Source organism: Pseudonaja textilis, chromosome 1, assembly GCF_049901715.1.
Source record: "Pseudonaja textilis isolate UNSWEBS1 chromosome 1, rPseTex1.2, whole genome shotgun sequence".
NCBI classification, from domain to species: Eukaryota; Metazoa; Chordata; class Lepidosauria; order Squamata; family Elapidae; genus Pseudonaja; species Pseudonaja textilis.
This window is the reverse complement of record NC_141990.1, coordinates 269,439,905-269,460,786: the sequence shown is the minus strand read 5'-3', so window position 1 is coordinate 269,460,786 and position 20,882 is coordinate 269,439,905. Positions and strand designations below refer to the sequence as shown.

Below are 20,882 nucleotides of genomic sequence, written 5' to 3'. Positions count from 1 at the left end.
CCAGTCATGGTGCGCTGATTAATCTAAGAGATGTGAATTATCACTGTTTGGCCCATTTTCCTTCAGTTTGAAACAGGTAGTAAGTACCTCGCCTTCCTAATGAAGTGGTTCACCACTTAGGCAGGATACAAAGCCAAGCCAAAAATAAATCATAACATTACACACAATTGTTATTTATTTGCTTATTTATAATGATTTCTCTGTCCTTGAGTTGGTCAGGGAGCAATGTCCATCCCCATTCTCAGCTGAGGGAGCCTGAATTGTCTGAGAGACATTTCTGTCTTCATGTGGCCAGCATGAAAATATGGAACTCTTACCTTCCCATTGAAGTGGTACCTATTTATCTACTCGCATTTCCATGCTTTCAAAATGCTAGGTTGGCAGAAGCTGAATGGGAACGTACCCCATCGCATGGCGCTCAGATTTTGAATCCAGATTGTTGTTTTTTTCAGCTAACAAGTTAACCAATGAGCCAATCTTAACCGATAAGCCATTGTGATCCTGTTTATTTACATCCCACCTTTTTAGTTTTATAAATAATTCAAAGCAGTAAATATACTAAAATGGTCCTTCTTCTTCCTATTTTCCCTACAATAACAACCCCATGACGTGAGTTGAGTTGAGAGTGACTGACTGACTCGGCCAAAGTCATCTAGTTGGCTTTGGTCCCTAAGGCAGGATTAGACTTCATTGTTCCTGGTTTCTTTAACCTGATATTTTAACCGTTAGAGCAAATTGGCTTTCATGCAAACTAACGATTACAATCAGAAAATCAAAAGCAAACTATATTTTCAAGCCAGATAAACTTTTCTAGCTGCATTTTTATTTTGTATTCTAATTTTTTTCTGTCCTAATCCCCTTTCCCCATGAGATTTATTCATGGACATGTTTGTACAACATATTAATAAAAGTCACAAGCAAATTACTGATTGTGAACCTCTGAACTGAAGAAATCTTTTTCCCCTTCTTTTGAAGTATGTGAAACACTAATGCAATGCAATGTCTTTATCTTACCGATTTGTGTATCTGCAAATTTCTTTGCAAAAAGCTTCAGCGGCACGTGCTTCTTCGCTATCATTCAGCATTTGAGCAGAGGAACAATCTGAAAATATTATTGCCAATTAATAACTAATGTCAAATCTGATTGATTTATGCTTGTTTGTATCTGGGTCATCATCATAATAATACCAATATCACCTCTGAATCCAGTCAAAGATAAAAATAAAAAAACAGTCCAGCTGGGAACTGTCCGATAATATCTCCATCTTGCCTGGATTTAATGCCACATTTCTTTCTCATCCAGCTCATTAGCGTTTGTATTTTGAAAATATTACTTTTTAGAATTGAATGGCAAGGGAGAGCAGTGTTAGAAACTACCAGCTCATTGATGGCATCCCACTCTAAGCTCTGTATGAATCTTCCATTGATTTTGCATAAATACAACCATGGAGACATGATGGAATCTAGCAGGACATCACCAATCAGTGGCTTAGCTACTGAATAGAACAATCCCAAGGACAACTTCTGGTTCACCAAGAAAGACCTGAACTGCAAAGAAGGGCCACCCAAGTCCAAAAGAGTATTTTGCCTAAATGTACTGAAAACAACCAAGAAGTCCAACTAGCACAGGGGTGTCAAACTCGATTTCATTGAGGGCTGAATCAGGGTTGTGTTTGACCTTGGGTTGCCAGGATAGGCATGGCCAGGGTGATATGGCCACTTCAAAATCCCTCGTGTTGGGGGCACCTGTCATGGCCCAAGCACTTTGCCAGCGAAAGCATGTCCCTGAGCTCTGTTTTCAGGTGCGATGGTCTCCTGCAGCTCTCTGCCAGCAAAAATGGAGCTCCGAGGGCCACGCATAACCCTCGCAAGCTCCATTTTCTCTGAGAGACACTGTGGGCTGGTCCTTTGCTGTTTCCAGGGTGGACCCGTGGGCCAGATCTAAGTCCCCCATGGGCAGGATCCGGCCCACAAGCCTTGAGTTTGACACCCCTGAACTAGCAGAACTATACTTCTCCATAGTTAAGAAACTGAAGTAAATTCAATGCTGCATCCCAGGTGAAAACTCAATTCAAATGGTGCAGACAGTTGTTATCATTCATATACATTCCATCTGGATATACACAATCCAAGTCATATGCAAAAAGAGAAAAGGAAAATCATTGGAAAATACCTACACAGAAACATATTTTGTTTTGTGCCAAACACAAAACTAATCCTACATATATACTTGTATATTGCACTATGAAATTACTAACATTTAAGTAAATTCAGTTTGCAATAAACAAGGAAACTAAGTAAATAGACCAGTATATACAGTGCAACTTACCAGAATGTTCTCTTAAGTTTACAGCTGTTGGCAGAACATTAATCTATTTTTCTCATACCTAAATCTACAGCCACTAATGCCAGGACTATGAGAGAAATTGATATGATCAATGGACCTTTGGGCTTGGTTGATGCTTTTCTTGCATTGTTGTTTTAGGGAAAGTAGGCAGGAATGCACACAAGTACTACTATTTTACACATAAATGGAAGGAATACAAAACTTTGGCAGAAGAATCTCCAAGTAATTTAATCTATTATCTAAAAACCATTAAAATTAAACATACCTTCATCTGCTGTTGTAGTAAGAATAATTTGGGTTATATGTGCCATAGTAAACAAATGGAAGAGGTAGAGTTGATTGCAAGCTGAACTGATAGCTGAAGGTTGCAAGCCTACGTTATCCTCCCAATACAAAGATGGAAATGATAGTACAGCTCCAACCTACAAAGGAAATAAGAAAATGGTTAACTCGGCTTTCGAAATAGATGTTTAAAAACAGCTATTCATGCAATATGGTGAAATATGCTTTAAAAATAAAGGTTCTATAAATCTCACCCAAACAATCAAAACCAGACTTTTAAATTAATTAATGTTAAGATGGATACAGACATGAACTGAAATTAAACCCAAATGAAAACAAATGTAATCTCAACATATTATTTTCAACAATTTCATAAAAGAATCATTGCAGATACGATTCTAGAGCAGGAGAAAAAACCCTGTATTGGATCTACTCAGTAAGTTTCAAAAAATAAGGAACATTAATATTAGCAGAAGCCATCAATACACTTACCAAAACATGGAAGAGGTCTACATCTAAAAGAGATGGTGTGTCTTCCATTTTTAAATTGGGCAAAAGAACTACAAAAACAAAACAGACATTTCAGAAAGTGGCACAGTAAAGTGAAATTCATTGTTTGCATTTTTGTCATGAGTATATATCTCTTCCCTTAGGTCCCTAAACTCCTCTAGACAAATGATAACATATTAAAAAAAACTCAAGCAGCACAACCTGGCATGATAGAGCAGTTACTGCCTTCATCCAGTATTAGCTGCCACCATCTTCTCCTTCTCCCCAAGATGGTTAATAGGACCAATACAAAATAAAATGTCTTCCCCTTTCTGTTCACAAAGAAACACAAGATCATGTTACGCCCTGTATCTGGTAATCAATCTGGAGCAGTCTGGGCCTTTCAGTGTTACCAAACTAAGCTCCCCAAGGCAACAACCTGTCTGTTTAAAATAGTACTTAAGAGTTCATTAAGGCACTACGGCAACAAGGAAAAACAAAGAGATGCATTTAGAGAAAAGGATAGATTAAACTACAAAAGAGAAGTGGAACAGAATTGTCTAAGAATGAGTTTAAGCCTAAAAGAAGCTAACATGAAGAAAATTGTTAAGGTTTGAGTACAAACAAAATAAATTCAAAATAAAACAAAATAATCAAATGAATACACTACACCTAGACATTTGTTTGGATTACTTTCCTGTCTTGAATCCTAGAAAATTTCAGCTGCAAATCTGCACTGCTTTTACAGGCAGTCCTCAACTTACAACAGTTCATTTAGTAACTGTTCAAAGTAACAACCACATTGAAAAAAAAGTGACTTATGACAGGTTTTCACAGTTATGACCACTGTAGCATCCCAATGGTCACATGATCAAAATTCAGACCTTGGCAACTGGGTTCATATTTATGACCTTTGCTGTGTCCCAGGGTCATGTGATCACCTTTTGCAACCTTCTGACAAGCCAAGTCAATGGGGAAGCCAGATTCGCTTAACAATCGAGTCACTAACTTAACAACTGCAGTGATTCACTTAACAAATGTCTTGCTTAGCAATAGAAGTTTTGGGCTCAATTGTGACCATCAACGGCTACTGCTCCAGAAAAAGTTCAACAAAACAAAAGCCTCCAACAAACTCTTTCTTTAACGTTTAATCTCAAAGTGAAAAGGTTGTTCTTGCTTAGTTATTTAGCCAATTATCCCTCACACAGGTAGCTTTGTGGAGTCAACAGGAGGCAAATATTTATATATGTATTATATCATCATAAAATATGATTTATATAGTTGTAATTTATATCGTTGTAATGATGTTATTCATAACTGTTGATAAAATCTACAAGTTAATAGTGTATGTATTTTGATCTAATGGGATGTCTAGTCTTGCAATGCTAGATGTGCTTGCTCATATCTACACTATTTATCGAAATGCACAACTGTATTAGGAAAGAAACATTTGGAAGAAGATATTAAATATTTTCCAAATCTTGTAATGAAAAACGCATTACCTCCTAGGAGACGTACAAGATGTTGCTGGATCACGTGTTGAGGTACTGTAGTCCTCTGAACAGCTGCAAATTGTACCAGTGCTTTTAGTCCACTGTGCTAGAGTGCAAGAAGCAGAAGGAACTTTTAATGGAATTCTTTTTCTTAAAGAATCTTATCTTCTGTGCCTGAAGAATTAGATCAGTATATAGCTCAGTAGCAAATACGGAGAAAAATATACATGTACAGAAGGACCTACTTCCCCTTGTGTAATAATTTATACTGTATATTAGTGAATTGATAAAATAAACATTCAAGATACCATCTGAAAAAAACTGCTTAAAAGTATCTAGCACTTGAGCATATGTTTAGTGAATAGTGAATATCTCTGATTTTATAATTAATTGCTTTGTCTGAAAGATGATGGTAAATTGCTCACTGAAATGTTTGGCCTTCAGTGGTCTACGCAGTTAGAATCTGTGTCTCTCTTTTTTTAATAATTTATATTACCCAGTTAGAAAGTGAAAAGGTCCCTCTTAAGGCAAGAATTCACACTGCTCTTATATTACACCCATATAAGGACTTCAGCATTATCCTGCCACCGCAGAAACTGCTATAAATTTTGCAACCGAAATCCAACTAGGTTGTGGTTAGCTACCGTGTTTCCCCGAAAATAGGATCTACCCAGAAAATAAGCCGTAGCCCAATTTTCACACGTGTCAAATGTAAGACTACCCCTAAAGCCCTACTTAAGTGCCTGTGCAGTCAGCCACCTGCCTATTCTGTCTGGTTTCTGATGACACAAGGCGTGTGTGTGCGTGTGTGCCATTGCCATGAAGCGATGCAGGGTGTGTGTGTGAGGACGAAACGAGGCACGGGGAGGGGTGGAGGACAAAGCTTCTCCTTGTTTGCCTTGCCAGCTGCCTTCTAGCTCCTGCCCAGCCTCCTTTGCTTCCCCAAAGCATCCCTTCACTAACCTGCTTTCCAGCTCCATCCTCCACCGCCGTGTGCAGGGCAACAAAAGTTTGTGGGACTTAAAAGAAAAAAGATGAATCAGACCTTCTAACTTGTCCCTCCTCCCCCAAAAAGATATTTCAGAGTTTGAAGGTCTGTTTGAACTATTTTTTAATCACTAATCCCACATCTTCTTTAATTGCCCTGCACGGGCGGCACAGAATGGAGCTGGAAAGCAGGTTAGTGAAGGGATGCTTTAAGAAAGTGAGGGGAGCTGGGCGGGAGCTGGAAAGCAGGTGGCAAGGCAAACCCCTAAAAGGATCCAAGCAACCGGTGGTGGGGCTGCTCTGGCTACCACCTCACTCTGCCAGCATCAGGGGTCTTCAGGCTGGGTGGCCAAGGATACTGTTGGGACTTTGTTCTCCACTTCCCTGCCTCGCTTTGTCCTCCACCACCACTGCCTCCCTTAGTGACCGTAGCCCCGGTGCATTACTCAGCCTCCTGCTGTGTTGTGATGGCAAACAAAGAAAAGCTTCATCATTCTCTCCCTCACCACCTCACTTATTGGCCCCGATGCTGGTGCAATTGCTCAACCTCCTGTTTTGTTGAGGCAGTGAGGAAGGAGAAACTTCGTCTTCCACCCCCTGCCTTGTTTCATCCTCCACACACACCAATGCCTCGCTTAGTGGCCGTGCCATTGGTGCATCACTCAGCTCCTGCTTCGTTGCAGCGGCGAGTAAGGAGAAGAAGCGGGCTGGCAATCTGCATGGGGGTGCTGTAGCCACTGCTGTGAAGCCAGACAATTGTCAGCATGTTGATGGCCTTATTGTAGGGCCCTCTGGTAAGCCATTGTGGGGCGTGTAGGGAAGCTCTGCACCCCCACCCCCTCGCTTCATTCTTCATCCTCCCCACTGCCTTGCTTAGTGGCTGCAGCACTAGTGCATCGCTTTATCTGCCACCATCTTGCTTCCATCCACTCCCCCACCCCTGGCCTTGCCTCCTGCTCCACTTTGGCTGTGGGGAAGAAAAAAAAGACATAAATAAGTAAATAAATAAGTAAGTAAGTAAGTAAGTAAATAAATGACTGGGTCTTATTTTCGGGGAACCATTTATTTAGCCTGAAGTCTTTCTTCATAAAAAACAAAAATGCAGAATGCATCTACAGCATCTTTAGGGCCATCCAGGGTCTGTTTAAATACGCCTATTATTTAGAAGTGTCTTATAAGAACAGATAATAATTAGGAATACAAATTATAACTCAAGACAAAATCACTATCTCATATGGATCAGTACTCATGAGCCATGTTCACTGGAGATATATATATTAATATAAAGGGAAAAGCCAATCTTCTATTCAGCAGTTTTTACATTACAGCTAATTACATAATTATGTATTGTTATGTATATAAACAGCTTTGTGACAAAAAAATTACTATTTTTTTCCTTGTGTGACAAAGGAAGATTTTTCAAGTTTAAAAATGCATATATATATAAAATGTAAATTGCCAGGATTAAAAGGATCTCTCTCAAGAAACTATTGATCTATTTACCTTGGCAATGGATAAAAACACATTTACTAGCACTAGCCATTCATACCTGTCTACTTTGTAGAGAGCCAAATAAAGCCTTGCCCTCATCTTCTAGAAGATCTTCTTTAAAAGCAAGAAGAAAAATGTAAAGTGAATAACGTATACTTTAAGAAAGGTAAAAAAACTGCCAAATCTTTACAGCTCAATTCCCATAAATCTCTATAAACTGCTGCTTTCAGGGAGATAGGATAAGATTTTGACTTTAATGCAATTTGACAGGTATTAAAAATCTTGTTTCCACTGTGACAGTTTATTTTTACATCCGGCATGCTTTCATGACAGGGTTGGTGTAGGACAACAACTAAGAGTGATGTACCAATTCATTTGTTCAAATCTCATTTTATTTGTTCATTCTTTTCACTTGAAATATGCCAAGCACCGACAATAGCAAATTATAACTGTATTAAATTGTACAGAAGTTATTTCTAGGAGCCTTATCAGAAACAAGCTTTACTATAGTTACACTTATTCTAAATTAGCAGTTCTGTTTCAGCTTATTGCATTTGCACAGATATAGATGTGTTACATCTGTTTAGTAATACACTAATGCACAGAATACTCTCCTTCTCATTTTTCAATACTAGAAATTGAATGTTAGAACATTGAATACTAGAATTTAAAGTACAAAGTAGAATTATTTAATATACCAAGGCTTAGCCGATGGGTATTATGAGTTAATCATGATATTGGTCATAGGCATTTAAATGTTTCTTGCTGTTATGTCTAAACATAATCCTAGTACCAATTCTAGAGCAAAAATAAAAAAAACCACTATCCACTTTTAGCAGTGTAGGATGTTAATATGGACTGTAAGCGTCTGACTTTTGTCTAGCATAATCCTACATTATGTAGACAGCAAGATGGGTGACATGTAAATTTAATAAATATATTTAGCATTTTATGTACCAAGATGTTATTAACTATTTTAAGTAGTTTTTCTTTATTTTCAAAAAATATACATATAGTTGCTTACTATTTTACAGAAGAAATAAAATAAAAGCTTTATTTCGAATGGTCTCATAAATTCAAATTTTTACTTACCTAAACATTGGATTGTAAAAGCACAAGTGCTCCAAGTCATGATTGGAATACGTGGATCAACTTCATTTGGAGCAACTTGTAATCCAATTCTATAAATTGCTGTGGCAAAGAGAACCACCATCTCTTTAATGCTGTTTGAATATTCAATTCTGTGGAAAGAACCCAGAAGTTGTGAATTGTGATGATAATGTTCTAATGATAAATTGTTACATTATCTGAAGCAATATTCTTAATTATGTCAGCAATACTAAACTGTCACTGAAAAATATAATTCCTGGCAACAGGCTTGAAATTTTAGTCCTTTAGGCTAGGTGCATTTGCTCAATGGAAAACAATAGTCTAGTTTAACAAAGTGGACAACTTTCAACTCTGTGGACTTCAACTATTAGAGTACTTAGCAAAGGCTATGTGGGCAATAAAATTGCGGGAGTTGAACTCCTCATTGCTGGAAACTGTCCTCAGTTGGATAAACAGACTAGACTATATCATTCTTTGTTCTTTGCATGATTAAGATAAATTTTAACACTAAAGTTAAACCAGAGTTGAAGTTACAGTCCTAAAGCAATGTCATTAATAACTAGCTAGAATTCAAATTAGTGATTTTTCTTTTTTTTTTGAACCAAAAAGTGAGAGACAATAAAAATAAACTGTTTAAATGAGCTTCATGATAACAGTTTCAATAAAAAACACTTCATTTAAACATAAGAAGTAAAAACAATACATTAAAAAGGGTAACATAAAGCATGTCACCATACAATATAATTATTTTCTAAGATATGCTACGTATACTGTAACTTTTAATGGAATGTCCATTTTGTTTTATGAACAAACTATATTTCAAAATATTTAATGAACAAGAAGCATTTCCATTGAATTCATCTCTTTGATATGGAAGAAACATCCATATGTAAAGTTGCTAATTTATAATAGATAGACAGACAGACAGACAGACAGACAAGACAGACAAGACAGACAGACAGACTGACTGACTTACAATATACATATAACAAAAACATTGTAAGAGTGACTCAATACTCACAAAGGCTGAACTCCAAAGCTAAGTATAGAATGGAATTCAGATGAAGCATCTTCCATTTCTTTATTAAGTAAAGATGGGGCAATTTTGGTTTCTTCAAAAATCAAATAAAAGATTGTTACATTTTGATTTTAACTAACTGAAATAAATACTTTTTGCTATAAAAATTCTTACTTTTATTATAAAAATGCAATTTAGTCATTTGGCCAAAATTTCTTTTTAGCCATATGAGAAATTAAATAGACTCGGTGCATAAAGATTTGTAATTTCTCTGTAAGTTAGTGACCTTAAAATGTAGTAATAATGACAAGCCATCCTAATGCAATATACTAGTAGAGACAATAAACTAAGAAGAAATTAATAAATCATAAAAGAAATGGAATATTGACTGCACCAGTAAAATACGGCTATAAGAAAAGATTATGAGAAACAATAAAGATCAATGGAAGCAATTTTGTAACAGGAAAACAAATGGGATTACATCTTAACTTATTCAACAGCATTTTAAAAGAGTTCTTCTCAGTTTTAAAGCTCTCCATCAGATTTTCACTAACCTTTATTGCTCTTCTTGTTGTAACCAGCTATCCGAGCCATAACAATCTCTAGCCACTTGGACAAAGACAGAAGCTGAGCTACCATTTCTGCATCCTCACTGACAACACAAAAAGACAGCCATGGAATGGGCATGTTTTACACACGACATCACTTAAACAGCTATTGGGTTATAATGGTGATTATTCAAATATCTTGCTGTGATTGTTCTAGCTATCAAAAAATGGTATTTCCTCTAAAGATAAGGAAGGTCTTATACTGCACAATTAGGCTAATAAAATGATCAAACACATAGTCCTTGACTTACAACTATTCATTTAGTGACCATTCGAAATTACAACAGCACTGAAAAAAGTGACTTAAGACCAATTTTCACCCTTATGACCACTGCAACATCCCCATGGTCAGATCATCAAAATCCAGGTGCTTGGCAACTGGCATGTATTTATAAGAGCTACACTGTTCCGGAGTCATATCTGTAACCTTCCCAGATGCCTTCTGACAAGCACAGTCAATGAGGGAAGCCAGATTCACTGAACAACCACATTATTCACTTAACAACTGCAATGATTCACTTAACAACTGTGCAAAAAAGGTCATAAAATGGGGGAAAATTCATTTAACCTTGCTTAGCAACAGAAATTTTGGATTCAATTGTGGTCGTAAGTTGAGGGCTACCTGTATAACATACAAAAGAATCATATATTTTCCCTATAAATGTTAAGAAAAACAGCTAGATTAAAATATAGGAAAAAGTAAATATAGCCACCTACCTGTTTATCTTCTCTTCTTGCAAAGGAATAATTGGTATCACAGTATTGCACAGGGATTTGCACAGTGGGCAAAGGTACTCGCCATTCCCTAAATCAAAAATTTGTTCAACGTGATGACGTTGTCGAGAATTCAGCTGAATGGCTTCAAAGTATCTGAAATGGATATTCAGATGGACATCTCAGAATAAACCACGTAACTCAGACATGCAAACACCCTTGTTCTGAAATGTGGTGTCCATTCAATTTGACTATTTTACCAATAAATAATTATAGTATGTATACAGTCCTCGCTTATTGACTGCAATTGGGACCAGTACTCCTTCACTAAGTGATGTGATTATAAAGTGAAATGTCATATAACTGTTCCTGATTTACTACAACATTTCCAATTGTAGTCGTAAAGCAAATCATTAAATATGTCCCGTGACCATGGTTTGCAACTTCCTGCTTGCTTCCTTATCAACTTCGCTTGTTGGAATTCGGTTGCAATGGTTGGAAATGATAATCATGTGACTGCAGGATGCTGCAACCATCACAAATGTGCACTGGTTATCAAGTGTTGGAATTGTGATCATGTAACCATGAGCGAGATGCAATAGCTATAAATTCAAGGACCAGTCATAAAAATCACCCTTTGCAGCCTACCTTTAAACTGTCACTGAATTAGCCAGTAGTCAGTAAGCGAGGACTACCTGAACTCATTGCATTTATATGGAGCAGAAGCTACCATTCAGGAAAAGCTGTTAGGCAACAGCTCAACACAGACAAAAGCTACATAGATAAGCGGTTTTGAAAAAAATAAGAATTTAACATTCACACCACTAACAGTGACTTAGCACTCAGTCAGCCAACCGTAGTACAAATTGGTCCCTATAACTTGCCAGAAGTGTTGTCAGAAAATTATTCAGAAAATCAGATTATCTGGACACAACCTTGATTTTTTAAAAATACCTTTGAAATGTTTGTTAGCTGGATAGTTATTAACTTAAATGGATATAAATGTTATATAATAGCATGCAAATGTTTGTGTTCTCCTTCATCAGGCAACTTCGTGAAGAACAAAAAAAAAGAAGGGGAAGAAGAAAAGAACAAATGTGGATACCATGGAATTTACACTAATCCACACCTTAAGGTCTTGAGACCATAACTTAAGGCAAATTCAGCCATTCTCTTATCCATCCCCTAGGTTTAATTCTTTTTAATTTTTTTCTTTATTTATTGTCTTATTTAATGAAGAAATCTACATCAAAAAGTAAAGCTGAGAGCTATTATGTTATGTTTGAATTAGCCTATGACATGTCTTCCCTCACTCTGGCATTTGGAACTAAATCAACAAATAATTTTTCCTCTGCATTTAGCCTTATATTTCTTTGGATACATTCCTTGGCTACATAAAATGACTGGCACTGATGATGTTACCCAGTTTGGGTAGTCTGAAAACTGACTAAAGATTAAGTAAACAATAAAAATTACTGAATATATGAACTCACTTCTGCCAGCAAGCAGCATGCATCACATGACCACAGGTGCTGGTATGTGTTCCACATGACAAGTCCGGATCCATGAAAAGAGGATCAATGTCTTCTGTTGAGGAAAATAAATTAATAAACACAGTTTCCTGTTGCAATGAGGGATGCTTTGCAAATTGTGTATTAATAAACTTGTACAATTCTGGCAAGGGACATCTTTTTAGGGAATAAAAAAGAACTTGTCATTTATGTTAAAATTAAAAGACTAGCAAATGATCTTTTGCATTACACCTGATCAATCGGTGTATCTATATTTGTCAATATTTGGTCAGTAAAATTCTAGTCTTTTGTAATTTTAGGATTTTGAGGATTTTTCAAATAAAAGCTAGGATGAGAAGCTATCCACTGGAAGCAAAGAATCTGATAAATAAAGTATATCAGGTTCATTAATGCTATATGCTATATTCCTATGTGTAAATTGTTCCTATGATGTTTGATCACATAGTAGAACTACTGCCAAGGATGTTAATAAAACCAAGAAATAGAACCCTTAACACACTGGGGGTGGGGGCAGGTTTGGGCACACAACCCAGTCTTCCTGGCCTTATGAAGGTGCAACAGGGTTAGAATCATCCTAATCTCAGAATGGAAAATATTCCAGAGGACAGGGAATACAGCAGAGAAGGCACAATACCCAGTTGTTATTCTTTTGTTGATGGGGCCCATAACATGCTCAAGCTTCCAGACCAAACTGGATGGACAGAAACAACAGGAAGAAGTTTGTGTAACTGTCCCCAAGACAGGAAGGATCTTAACGATGATAACCAGCTTAGCTATCAAGGTGGATAACCATCTTTAAATGCACCTGGAAGCCAGTGCAGCTCGCGTAGCACTGATGATGTGTTGACTTATCAGATACCCTTTAGTACCCATGCAGCCAATAGTTGAAGCTTTCGTTGAAGGGCAAGGTGTTACAGGAATCCAGAGAAGCCACCAGGACATGAGAGAGTGTGAGCAAAACCTCCCAATTCAGGAAAAGACTCAACCCTAAAGTGTGCTAAGGTGCACAAAGGCCCTCGTGTCCATGGCTGCCACCTGCTGTTCTATTAGGATCCTTGAATCCAAGAGGACCCACAGGTTGCAAACTGGGTCCATCTGGGGCAGTGCCACCCATCCAGCATTGGCATTGGGAAAAAAATTAGAAGGCCCCAACACCCAAGCCGCTCAGTCTTCCTTGGACTGAATCAAAGCCCACTGCACCTTGTCCAAACCTTTACAGTCTCCAGCGCCAAGACAAGACATCCAAGATGTTGTTCAGGCAGCCCAGCATAGAGATATAAAGCTGGGTGTCATCAGCATATCGATGCTACCTTACTCCAAACTGTTGGATCATGTAGGTGTTAAATAGGAGAGGAGAGAGAACTGATTCTTGAGATCCCTTCTGGATCTCTCTTAGCTGGATCTCCCTGCCTCCCCCGATAAAAAAACAGAGACTGGAACTGACCCAAGTGGAAGGAGGAAAACAAAAAGAAAACAGTGCTGCTCACTCCCAACTTCTGAAATCACTCTAGAAGGATACATGGTTGATGGCTGAAAGTGGCTGAGAGGTCAAAAAGAGCAAGCATGGTCACATCCTGCTCCTACCAGAGGCCATCTATAAGCATCATCAATACCATCTCAGTCCCATAACCCAGCCTGAATCCTGACTGGAAAAAGTCCAGACAGTCAGCTTCACCCAAGGTCCTTTGCAGCTGCTATCAAATTCCCCCAAAGTTTCACAACGTAATATACATACCTCCTGCAAGTTCAAGTTCTTTCCCTCTACATTGGGTTAAGGCAGTGGATTTCTGGATACAGGCGGATAAAACCATGGCAGCATTTTCTAGCATTACTTCCTGTTCTTCCTGACACAGGATACATGTCAGCCTTTCTTTTTCAGTGACAGACTGGCCTCGCTTGGGCCCCAAGGCAATTCTAACTTGATAATGTGGGAGTATGAACCTAAGACACAAGATTCGAATCGGTGGATTTTTGGTCAACAATCCAGTCAAAGTTCACTACAATTATTCGTAATTTAGTTTTAGATAAAAATCAAATTCATTTTAGAACTATTAAAAATGGATCTATCCTCAACTTGAACTTCAAACTAAAACCTGTTTAATGCAGCACCTATCAAGCAACTGAACCCAGTGAATTTGAATAGTAATGTAAGAGCATTGTAATCACAGAAAGCTATAAATGCTTGACTGGGTTCTGTGATGAAATAATTTTCTTAATTTAATATTTAAAAACAATTTCATCCCTCTGAGATTTTAAACAAAAGCCTGCTCAGCACAAGACGTAGTACAGAGGTAGATCCTTCCTGATTGAGATAGGACAGATTAAACTTTATCTTGCGGGGATGGAAGAGCTCATACACTGACATATATTCAAAATCTGTGCATACCACCATGCCCTTCTCTTATGAGCAGATTGAGGCCTGCTCTCGGTTTCTCAGATATAGTTGGATGAGGCATTGCCTGGCCAAAAATACCTCACATTTTAGCACGGATACCTCTTGTACTATGGTCTACCCTACAATATGTGAAAGGCATGAGCTGTGCCAATCCTCTTCCCTGCTAGGAGCTAGTGTTACTTTTCCCTCCCAGGGGATGGCTGTCTCTCCCATATTACTTCTTAATCAACAAAGGCAGTCCTCAATTTATGACCACATCAAGGCCAAAATTTCTGTTGCTAAGTGAAACATTTGTTAAGTGAATTTTGCCCCCCTTTACAACTTTTCTTCCCACAGTTGTTAAGTGAATCACTGCAGTTATTCATTTAGTGACAGAGCTGTTAAATGAATTTGGCTTCCCCATTGACTTTGCTTGTCAGAACGTCACAAAAAGTGATCATATGACTCTGGGACACTAAAACCTTCATAAATGAGCCAGTAACCAAGCATCTGCATTTTGAGTATGGAACCTTCGGGGTGCTGCGATGGATGTAAGTGTGAAAAACGATCAAGTCATTTTTTTCAGGGCTGCTATAACTCCGAATGATCACTAAGTGAACTGTTGTAAGTCAAGGACTATCTGCATTGGAAGGGATTCAAAATGGTATATTACCACAATAAGAGAACCATTAACAATGTCCAACATATCTAGCTAACTGTGGGAGAGCGCAAACTGTTTGTCATGAGGATCTTCCAGGATTTATTTTTATTTCCTAGTCTAGCCTATAGTCCTGGGTGTTTCCAATCCAAATACTAACCAGGTCCAAACTAACCTGGCTACTAATTTTTGCATTTATCTGATATGTCGTTCCTTCATTCCTACCTCTCCACTTCCATAACATCTCTTCCAGGCGTTTCTTGCGTGTTTTCATACAAGAGCTTGTGAGTTTCTATGAAATTTTTCTGTAAAGCGGACATCTGAGCCATGATCTTTTGGCGATGTAATCGGGCTACTTCTGCTTTTCTCTTCCTCTCAGCCTTCTCCTTCTCCTGAATTTTCTGCATCTGATTTAACAGAACAAACACCCTCTGTATTATTTAAGACCATCACAGGCACAAAATAAAAATTGGCATTTCCTTCTGATAGTCTTGCCAAATCCCCAAACATCTGGCTCTTCAGCCTAAAGTGAAAGGTTATGGTCCCAACAAGCTTTAAAACAGTGGTCCCCAATCTTTGCTGCTTGGCAGCCCCACTGGGTGGGAAGAGGGGAACCAGGCTGCGTGAGCAGCGTGCCAGTGTGCACACACATACAGTAGAACTGCACATGCATGTGAGTGTGCTCTGGCCTGCTGCTTGCACGAGTCAAGCTGTGCACATGTACATGTTCATCGGCCCACTGCTTGCGCAGCCCGGTTGTGGGCCATGGCCTCAAAGTTGGGAACCCCTGCCTTACAGGGAAAAAAGTGCCATTGCACAATTTTCAGGAAAAGAGAACATTCCACAAGCTACAGAGTGGTGACTGCAATTATTATGAGTATACATAGTTCTCGGTTAATGACCATAGTTGGGATCAAAATCTCAGTTGTTGAGCAAAGCAGTTGAGTGGTGTATGAGACTGCTTCACTCAATGATCACAATCCCAGACCCCACAACTGCGGTTGTTAAGCACTCACACAGATTACTAAGTGAATCCTTTACCCCAGATAAAGAACACAAGTGGACAAACACAGAGAAACGGGGAGAGAAGGATTTTACCATAGAGTTAAAATCCTTTTCTCCATCCTCTCTGTATCTGCAGAGCTTCCGGGTGCTGAAATCTTTTTCTCCCTGCCTCTCAATGCCTGCGGAGGTCATGTGAAAAAGATAGCGAATGGTGATCACACGATCATTGGGTGCAACCAGTGATATACATGAATAGGTTGCCAGCACTCAGATTGTGATCACATGACTGCAGGGGGACGAGTGATGTTTCACAACGGCTGGAATTCTTTATTGGCCATAAGGCACCCTTTCTGAGCCATTAAAACTTCAACGGTCATTAAATGAATCACACACTGTGCATCGAGGAGTATCCGCTGGAGGGATGTGCAAACAAAGCATGCTCTACAAGAAGTAAAAACAAAGTAGAGGAATGAGAACACATCATTTCAGCATTCATAAAATGCTTAAGAATATAAGGCTGCCTTATTTCATGGTTACCTCATTAACTTTTGTAGATTCTGACATTGGTGCAGTGACGGCCATGGGAAAGGAAGACTTCTCTCTCAAGCATTTTACCATCTCAAACATCTACAAACACAGATTTAAGAGTTCAACACAAATTGCATGTAGCTCAGATAGTATTTCTAGTTTGCCCAGCAAGAAACATATGGAGATCCAAAGCATCCTCTGCTAATAACCATTTCAATTTAGCCAATATTTATTGTTATTTTTCTTCTGTAGTTGGATCTTAATCATCTTTAATTGTTTTACTCCACTTGGGATCTACAGAGACTCTTTTGCCTTATTTTGTTTTATAGGGAAGACCATAAGACAAGTCATGCTACCCTCAATCCCCACCCTGTCAACTCCTGATTGATTTATTCACCTAATCCTTACTTACCCGTAGTACCCAGATGATCATGTCTTTTTGTGATTCCAGTTGTTGAATTCCTTTCAGCTTTTCCAAAATCATGAGGATGTTCATTGCATTTAAAGCAGAGCTTCCCATTCCTTTATCAACAGAAAGGATTTTTAACTAAATTAATTTGATTTAATTTTTTAATTAAATCAAATCAGCCACATACGTTTATTCTCCGAAAGGAGTTCCAATAATTGCTACAATTTGAATAATTCTGCACAAGCAAATCTTAACAGTTATACATTTAACTTGGCTCAGCGCTAACTTTTCACTACTTCAATTAGCAATGTGTATTTCATATCTCTAAAAAATGGTATTTATGAGGCTCTCCTGGGTTAGGGAGAGTCATCCCACAAGATCCTCCATTCAGCGATGGGTTTGCAAGTTGCTTCAGGAGTTGTGCTTCGAAGCAGCCTGCATGCCGACAGCTGGGAGAGCAGGGCTACAATCAGTTTGTTGTTGAAGAAGTAGCTATTTTGGAATTTATTTTTATTTTTCAAATCAACAATAAACTGTGCCTTTGTTTCTTAATCATTTTAAGGACTATGAATCTATGTTAAGCTCTATAGGTTATTTAAAAGTAACATTAAAAGTAACTTGAAATTTGGCACGTATGTTCCTCTTGGTTTCTAGGTCCTCACTAAGAGCATTAGTTTTTTGTATATTATTCATAACATGCTCTGATGCTAATGAGTTCTACTCCCCGCCCCACCTGAAAAGAAACCTGTTCCAAATGCAAAACACAAGCAGAGGAAACGAGTTTCAGTTTCAGAGTACCAAGCAGCTTTAGTACAGAACAGTTGAGCTAAGCCACGCCCAGGCTCCTTGCTGTCTCCTTCTTGCTCACATAGCAAATACTGTTTCACTTTCCAAACAGCCATGGATGATGGTAGGCAGAGGCAGAATTTTTTCCCCTTATTTTCTTCCCCCAAAACTAAGCCCGACCACATAGTTTCATAGTGAAGCATGGGTATCGAGCTAGTTGCTAAATATAGATTTTCTTTTTCCAAGGTGGCACACTTACTGGAAGCTTTATGATAGAAATCAAAGGTCACTTCTTCCTCTGGAATCTCCTCTAACTGACGCTTCTCTTCAAGTAAACCCAAAGAAAGGAGGTGAAGGACCTATGTAGAGACGGGTAGCAAATTTAATCCTTCAGAGTAATGGAATATTCTCTTAATAGTTCAGGTAACCACTCTAGCCAATCTTAGCCACAACCATCTTTTAGGACAGAAACAAACACCAGGCTTGTATTTGGATGGTGAGACACACAGCAATTAAACAAATACCCCAAACCAGCTTGCCACAATAGGATGTGAAGGGATGTAGACCTGGCCATGGAAATGCAGAGGGAACAAACAAAGTGTTAAGGGGGAAAGAGTTAGAAAAGATTAATACATCCTGAGACAGAAGAAAAGAACAATTGAAAATTAACTTCATTTTGATTATGTTGGGTATAAGGTGAGGTATTCAGAAGCTCTGACAAGTTGTTATTCTATCCCTCGACACTAAAGAACATTTTTGGATTCCCTGCAGTGCTGGTATTTGACCTCAATAAGGTAAAATAGGCAAATGAACGGCCAAACATGGAAGTTTTTCAAAATGCTGCCAGGTCATTTTGCCTAGGTTCATGTAAATGTAAGATATGTAAAGAACACAATCCCCTAATCCAAGCAATACCATAAGAAGAGAAGGATTGGTGAAATTCTCCTGAGTAAATTATTGGCCTTCTGGTGTTTAATACAAAAACTCAGTTCAATTATTTGGATGTCTACCGCAGTACTAATGGAAACAGAGAGAAAAGAGCCATATCTTTCAAGTACATGCATTAAAATTGAATATGCCTCCTTTTGCCTGCTGATCAATATACAAATTTAAAAATTCTGATTTTAATAATTCAAAAAATAGAGACAGTCATGATGTCTTTCATAAATTATTCCCTGATGTACAAATCAATAGCTTACTTGGGGAAGTGAGGGAGGGGAAAGAGGATATTTCTATAATTCAAAAAATGAAGACAATCATGATTTCTTTCATGAATTATCCCTGATGTCAAATATATCATTGTATGCATGCTGATGTCCATTGTTTAGATGATAATAAAACAGATATCAAGAATTGTTTTGAAATAAATAAAACTCTAGGGCAAATATAGGTCTCCAAAAGCCCACATACTTATAGATATATGGAGTTAGGAATCATTTGAGGTAGAGCATACAAATGATTTTGAAAAATATATACTGGAAATCCCCAAAAGCATTTAAGATAAAGATATTGCTAAAACATGGTCTCATTCTAACAAGTCAGGGCTGACAAACATACCATCTGTATCATAGCTTCTGTCCACATGTGATTTTCCAGCTCTAGTGCTCTTTGCAGGACAGTTCTAAGAATAAGCATCATGATATCACAGTTGAGAACATTCACCACATTTCTGAAAGCAGGACTGAATTCTGGAGGTGTAGGTGGTGGGAGTGCTACAAAAATGCAGACATATATTAGTGCATTACTGCCTACCCATCTTACAGTATTATGAATGAAAGAAGTCTAAGCTTTCAGATTTGGTTGATATCGATGAACTAATATATAGCCAGGAAATAGAAATTACCCTTACGAGAAGACAAAACCAACTGTACTTGCTTCTTCTTATACAGTGTTTTGTGAGACATATGAACATTCCTAGATCTGGTGATATTTCAGACACTCATGCCCTAGCCACATTGCACTGATTACTGCCTTGATGTTATGCTTTGTGTGTGTGCGCGCGTGCGTGCGCGCATATGTACACTGGCCATGTAATACTTTGCTTTGCCATGTTTCTTTTCTATTCTTCATTTGGTCTTTCTTGTAAGTCACTATGGTCTTTCACGAAGCCCTCATTGTATACTAGCTTCAGTATATCTACTTCACTGTCCTTCAGGTAGTCTTCCAGTGCCCCTTTATCTTCTTCAGCTATCTGGTGCACGTCCAACATTCCATACCCACCTATGCTCCTGGGTTGGTAGAATCTGTCAATATCACTATGGATGAAGGATCTGATTCACTGTCATTATTTTCTGGTTTTCCTATCCAGGGGTTTTAGTTCTGCTTAAATCCAGTCCATTATTCCAGCTGTATATCTAATGACTGGAATTGCCCAGGTGTTAATTGCCTTGATGTTATTTCCTCCACTGAGCTTGGACTTTAAGATCCACTTCAATCTTCTTGACTTCAGTGCTTGAAACTGTCAGCTTGAAGGAGGTCCAGGTATCTGTAGTGATCTTCTTCATACAGACTCTTGATTTTATTTTCATTATTATTTGAAAATAACTGCCCATTATTACTGCCAACGTCTCTTGCTGCTCCAATGCTTAGGTCAAAATGAAATAAATCTCTGCTAAGCTGAATTCAGGTTACTTAATGGACACATCTGTGCAATTTTTTTCAGCAATAATGAGGAAGTGGATTCATCACTGCTTTCTTTAGGGATATTTTTTTACTTCGTCTAGTCCGGGTGTCAGCAACCTATGGCTCCAGAGCTGCATGCTCTTTGGGCCCTCTGCTACAGCTGCCTGTCAGCTGAATGCACCACTGGCTAGCCCCTTCCCTCGCAGTCACTCCTCGTCTAAGAAGGTAAGGGCGACAGTGGCAGATGGAGACTTGCTCCATATTCCAGAACGGGAGTGATCCGCCCTTGTACTTGCCTCTTCTTCCGGCCTTGGTTGGTGCTGTGTGCACTTCAGTCGCTTGGGGAGATGCACAACTTTTTCTCCGCCCCTAGACACTGCCCGGTCCGGCTCTGGCTGACACTGCTGCTCTCACCACCTTCATGGCCTG

The 20,882-nt window shown here is 38.5% G+C and overlaps 1 protein-coding gene across 1 annotated transcript in view; it reads right to left on the bottom strand.

The window, feature by feature from the left end:
* UBR1 (ubiquitin protein ligase E3 component n-recognin 1) overlaps nt 1–20,882 on the bottom strand; it is a 64,706-nt gene that overhangs the window by 7,524 nt on the left and 36,300 nt on the right. Inside the window, exons 25-40 of the mRNA XM_026709427.2 lie at nt 19,389–19,543; nt 18,091–18,190; nt 17,049–17,158; nt 16,646–16,735; nt 15,329–15,510; nt 13,807–14,012; nt 12,033–12,126; nt 10,543–10,695; nt 9,772–9,869; nt 9,221–9,311; nt 8,182–8,330; nt 7,148–7,203; nt 4,621–4,717; nt 3,122–3,189; nt 2,613–2,769; nt 1,015–1,102 (exon numbers count right to left, since the gene is read on the bottom strand). Of these exons, the coding sequence (XP_026565212.2) occupies nt 1,015–1,102; nt 2,613–2,769; nt 3,122–3,189; nt 4,621–4,717; nt 7,148–7,203; nt 8,182–8,330; nt 9,221–9,311; nt 9,772–9,869; nt 10,543–10,695; nt 12,033–12,126; nt 13,807–14,012; nt 15,329–15,510; nt 16,646–16,735; nt 17,049–17,158; nt 18,091–18,190; nt 19,389–19,543 (1,894 nt within the window). The remainder of the gene's footprint in view (nt 1–1,014; nt 1,103–2,612; nt 2,770–3,121; nt 3,190–4,620; nt 4,718–7,147; nt 7,204–8,181; nt 8,331–9,220; nt 9,312–9,771; nt 9,870–10,542; nt 10,696–12,032; nt 12,127–13,806; nt 14,013–15,328; nt 15,511–16,645; nt 16,736–17,048; nt 17,159–18,090; nt 18,191–19,388; nt 19,544–20,882) is intronic.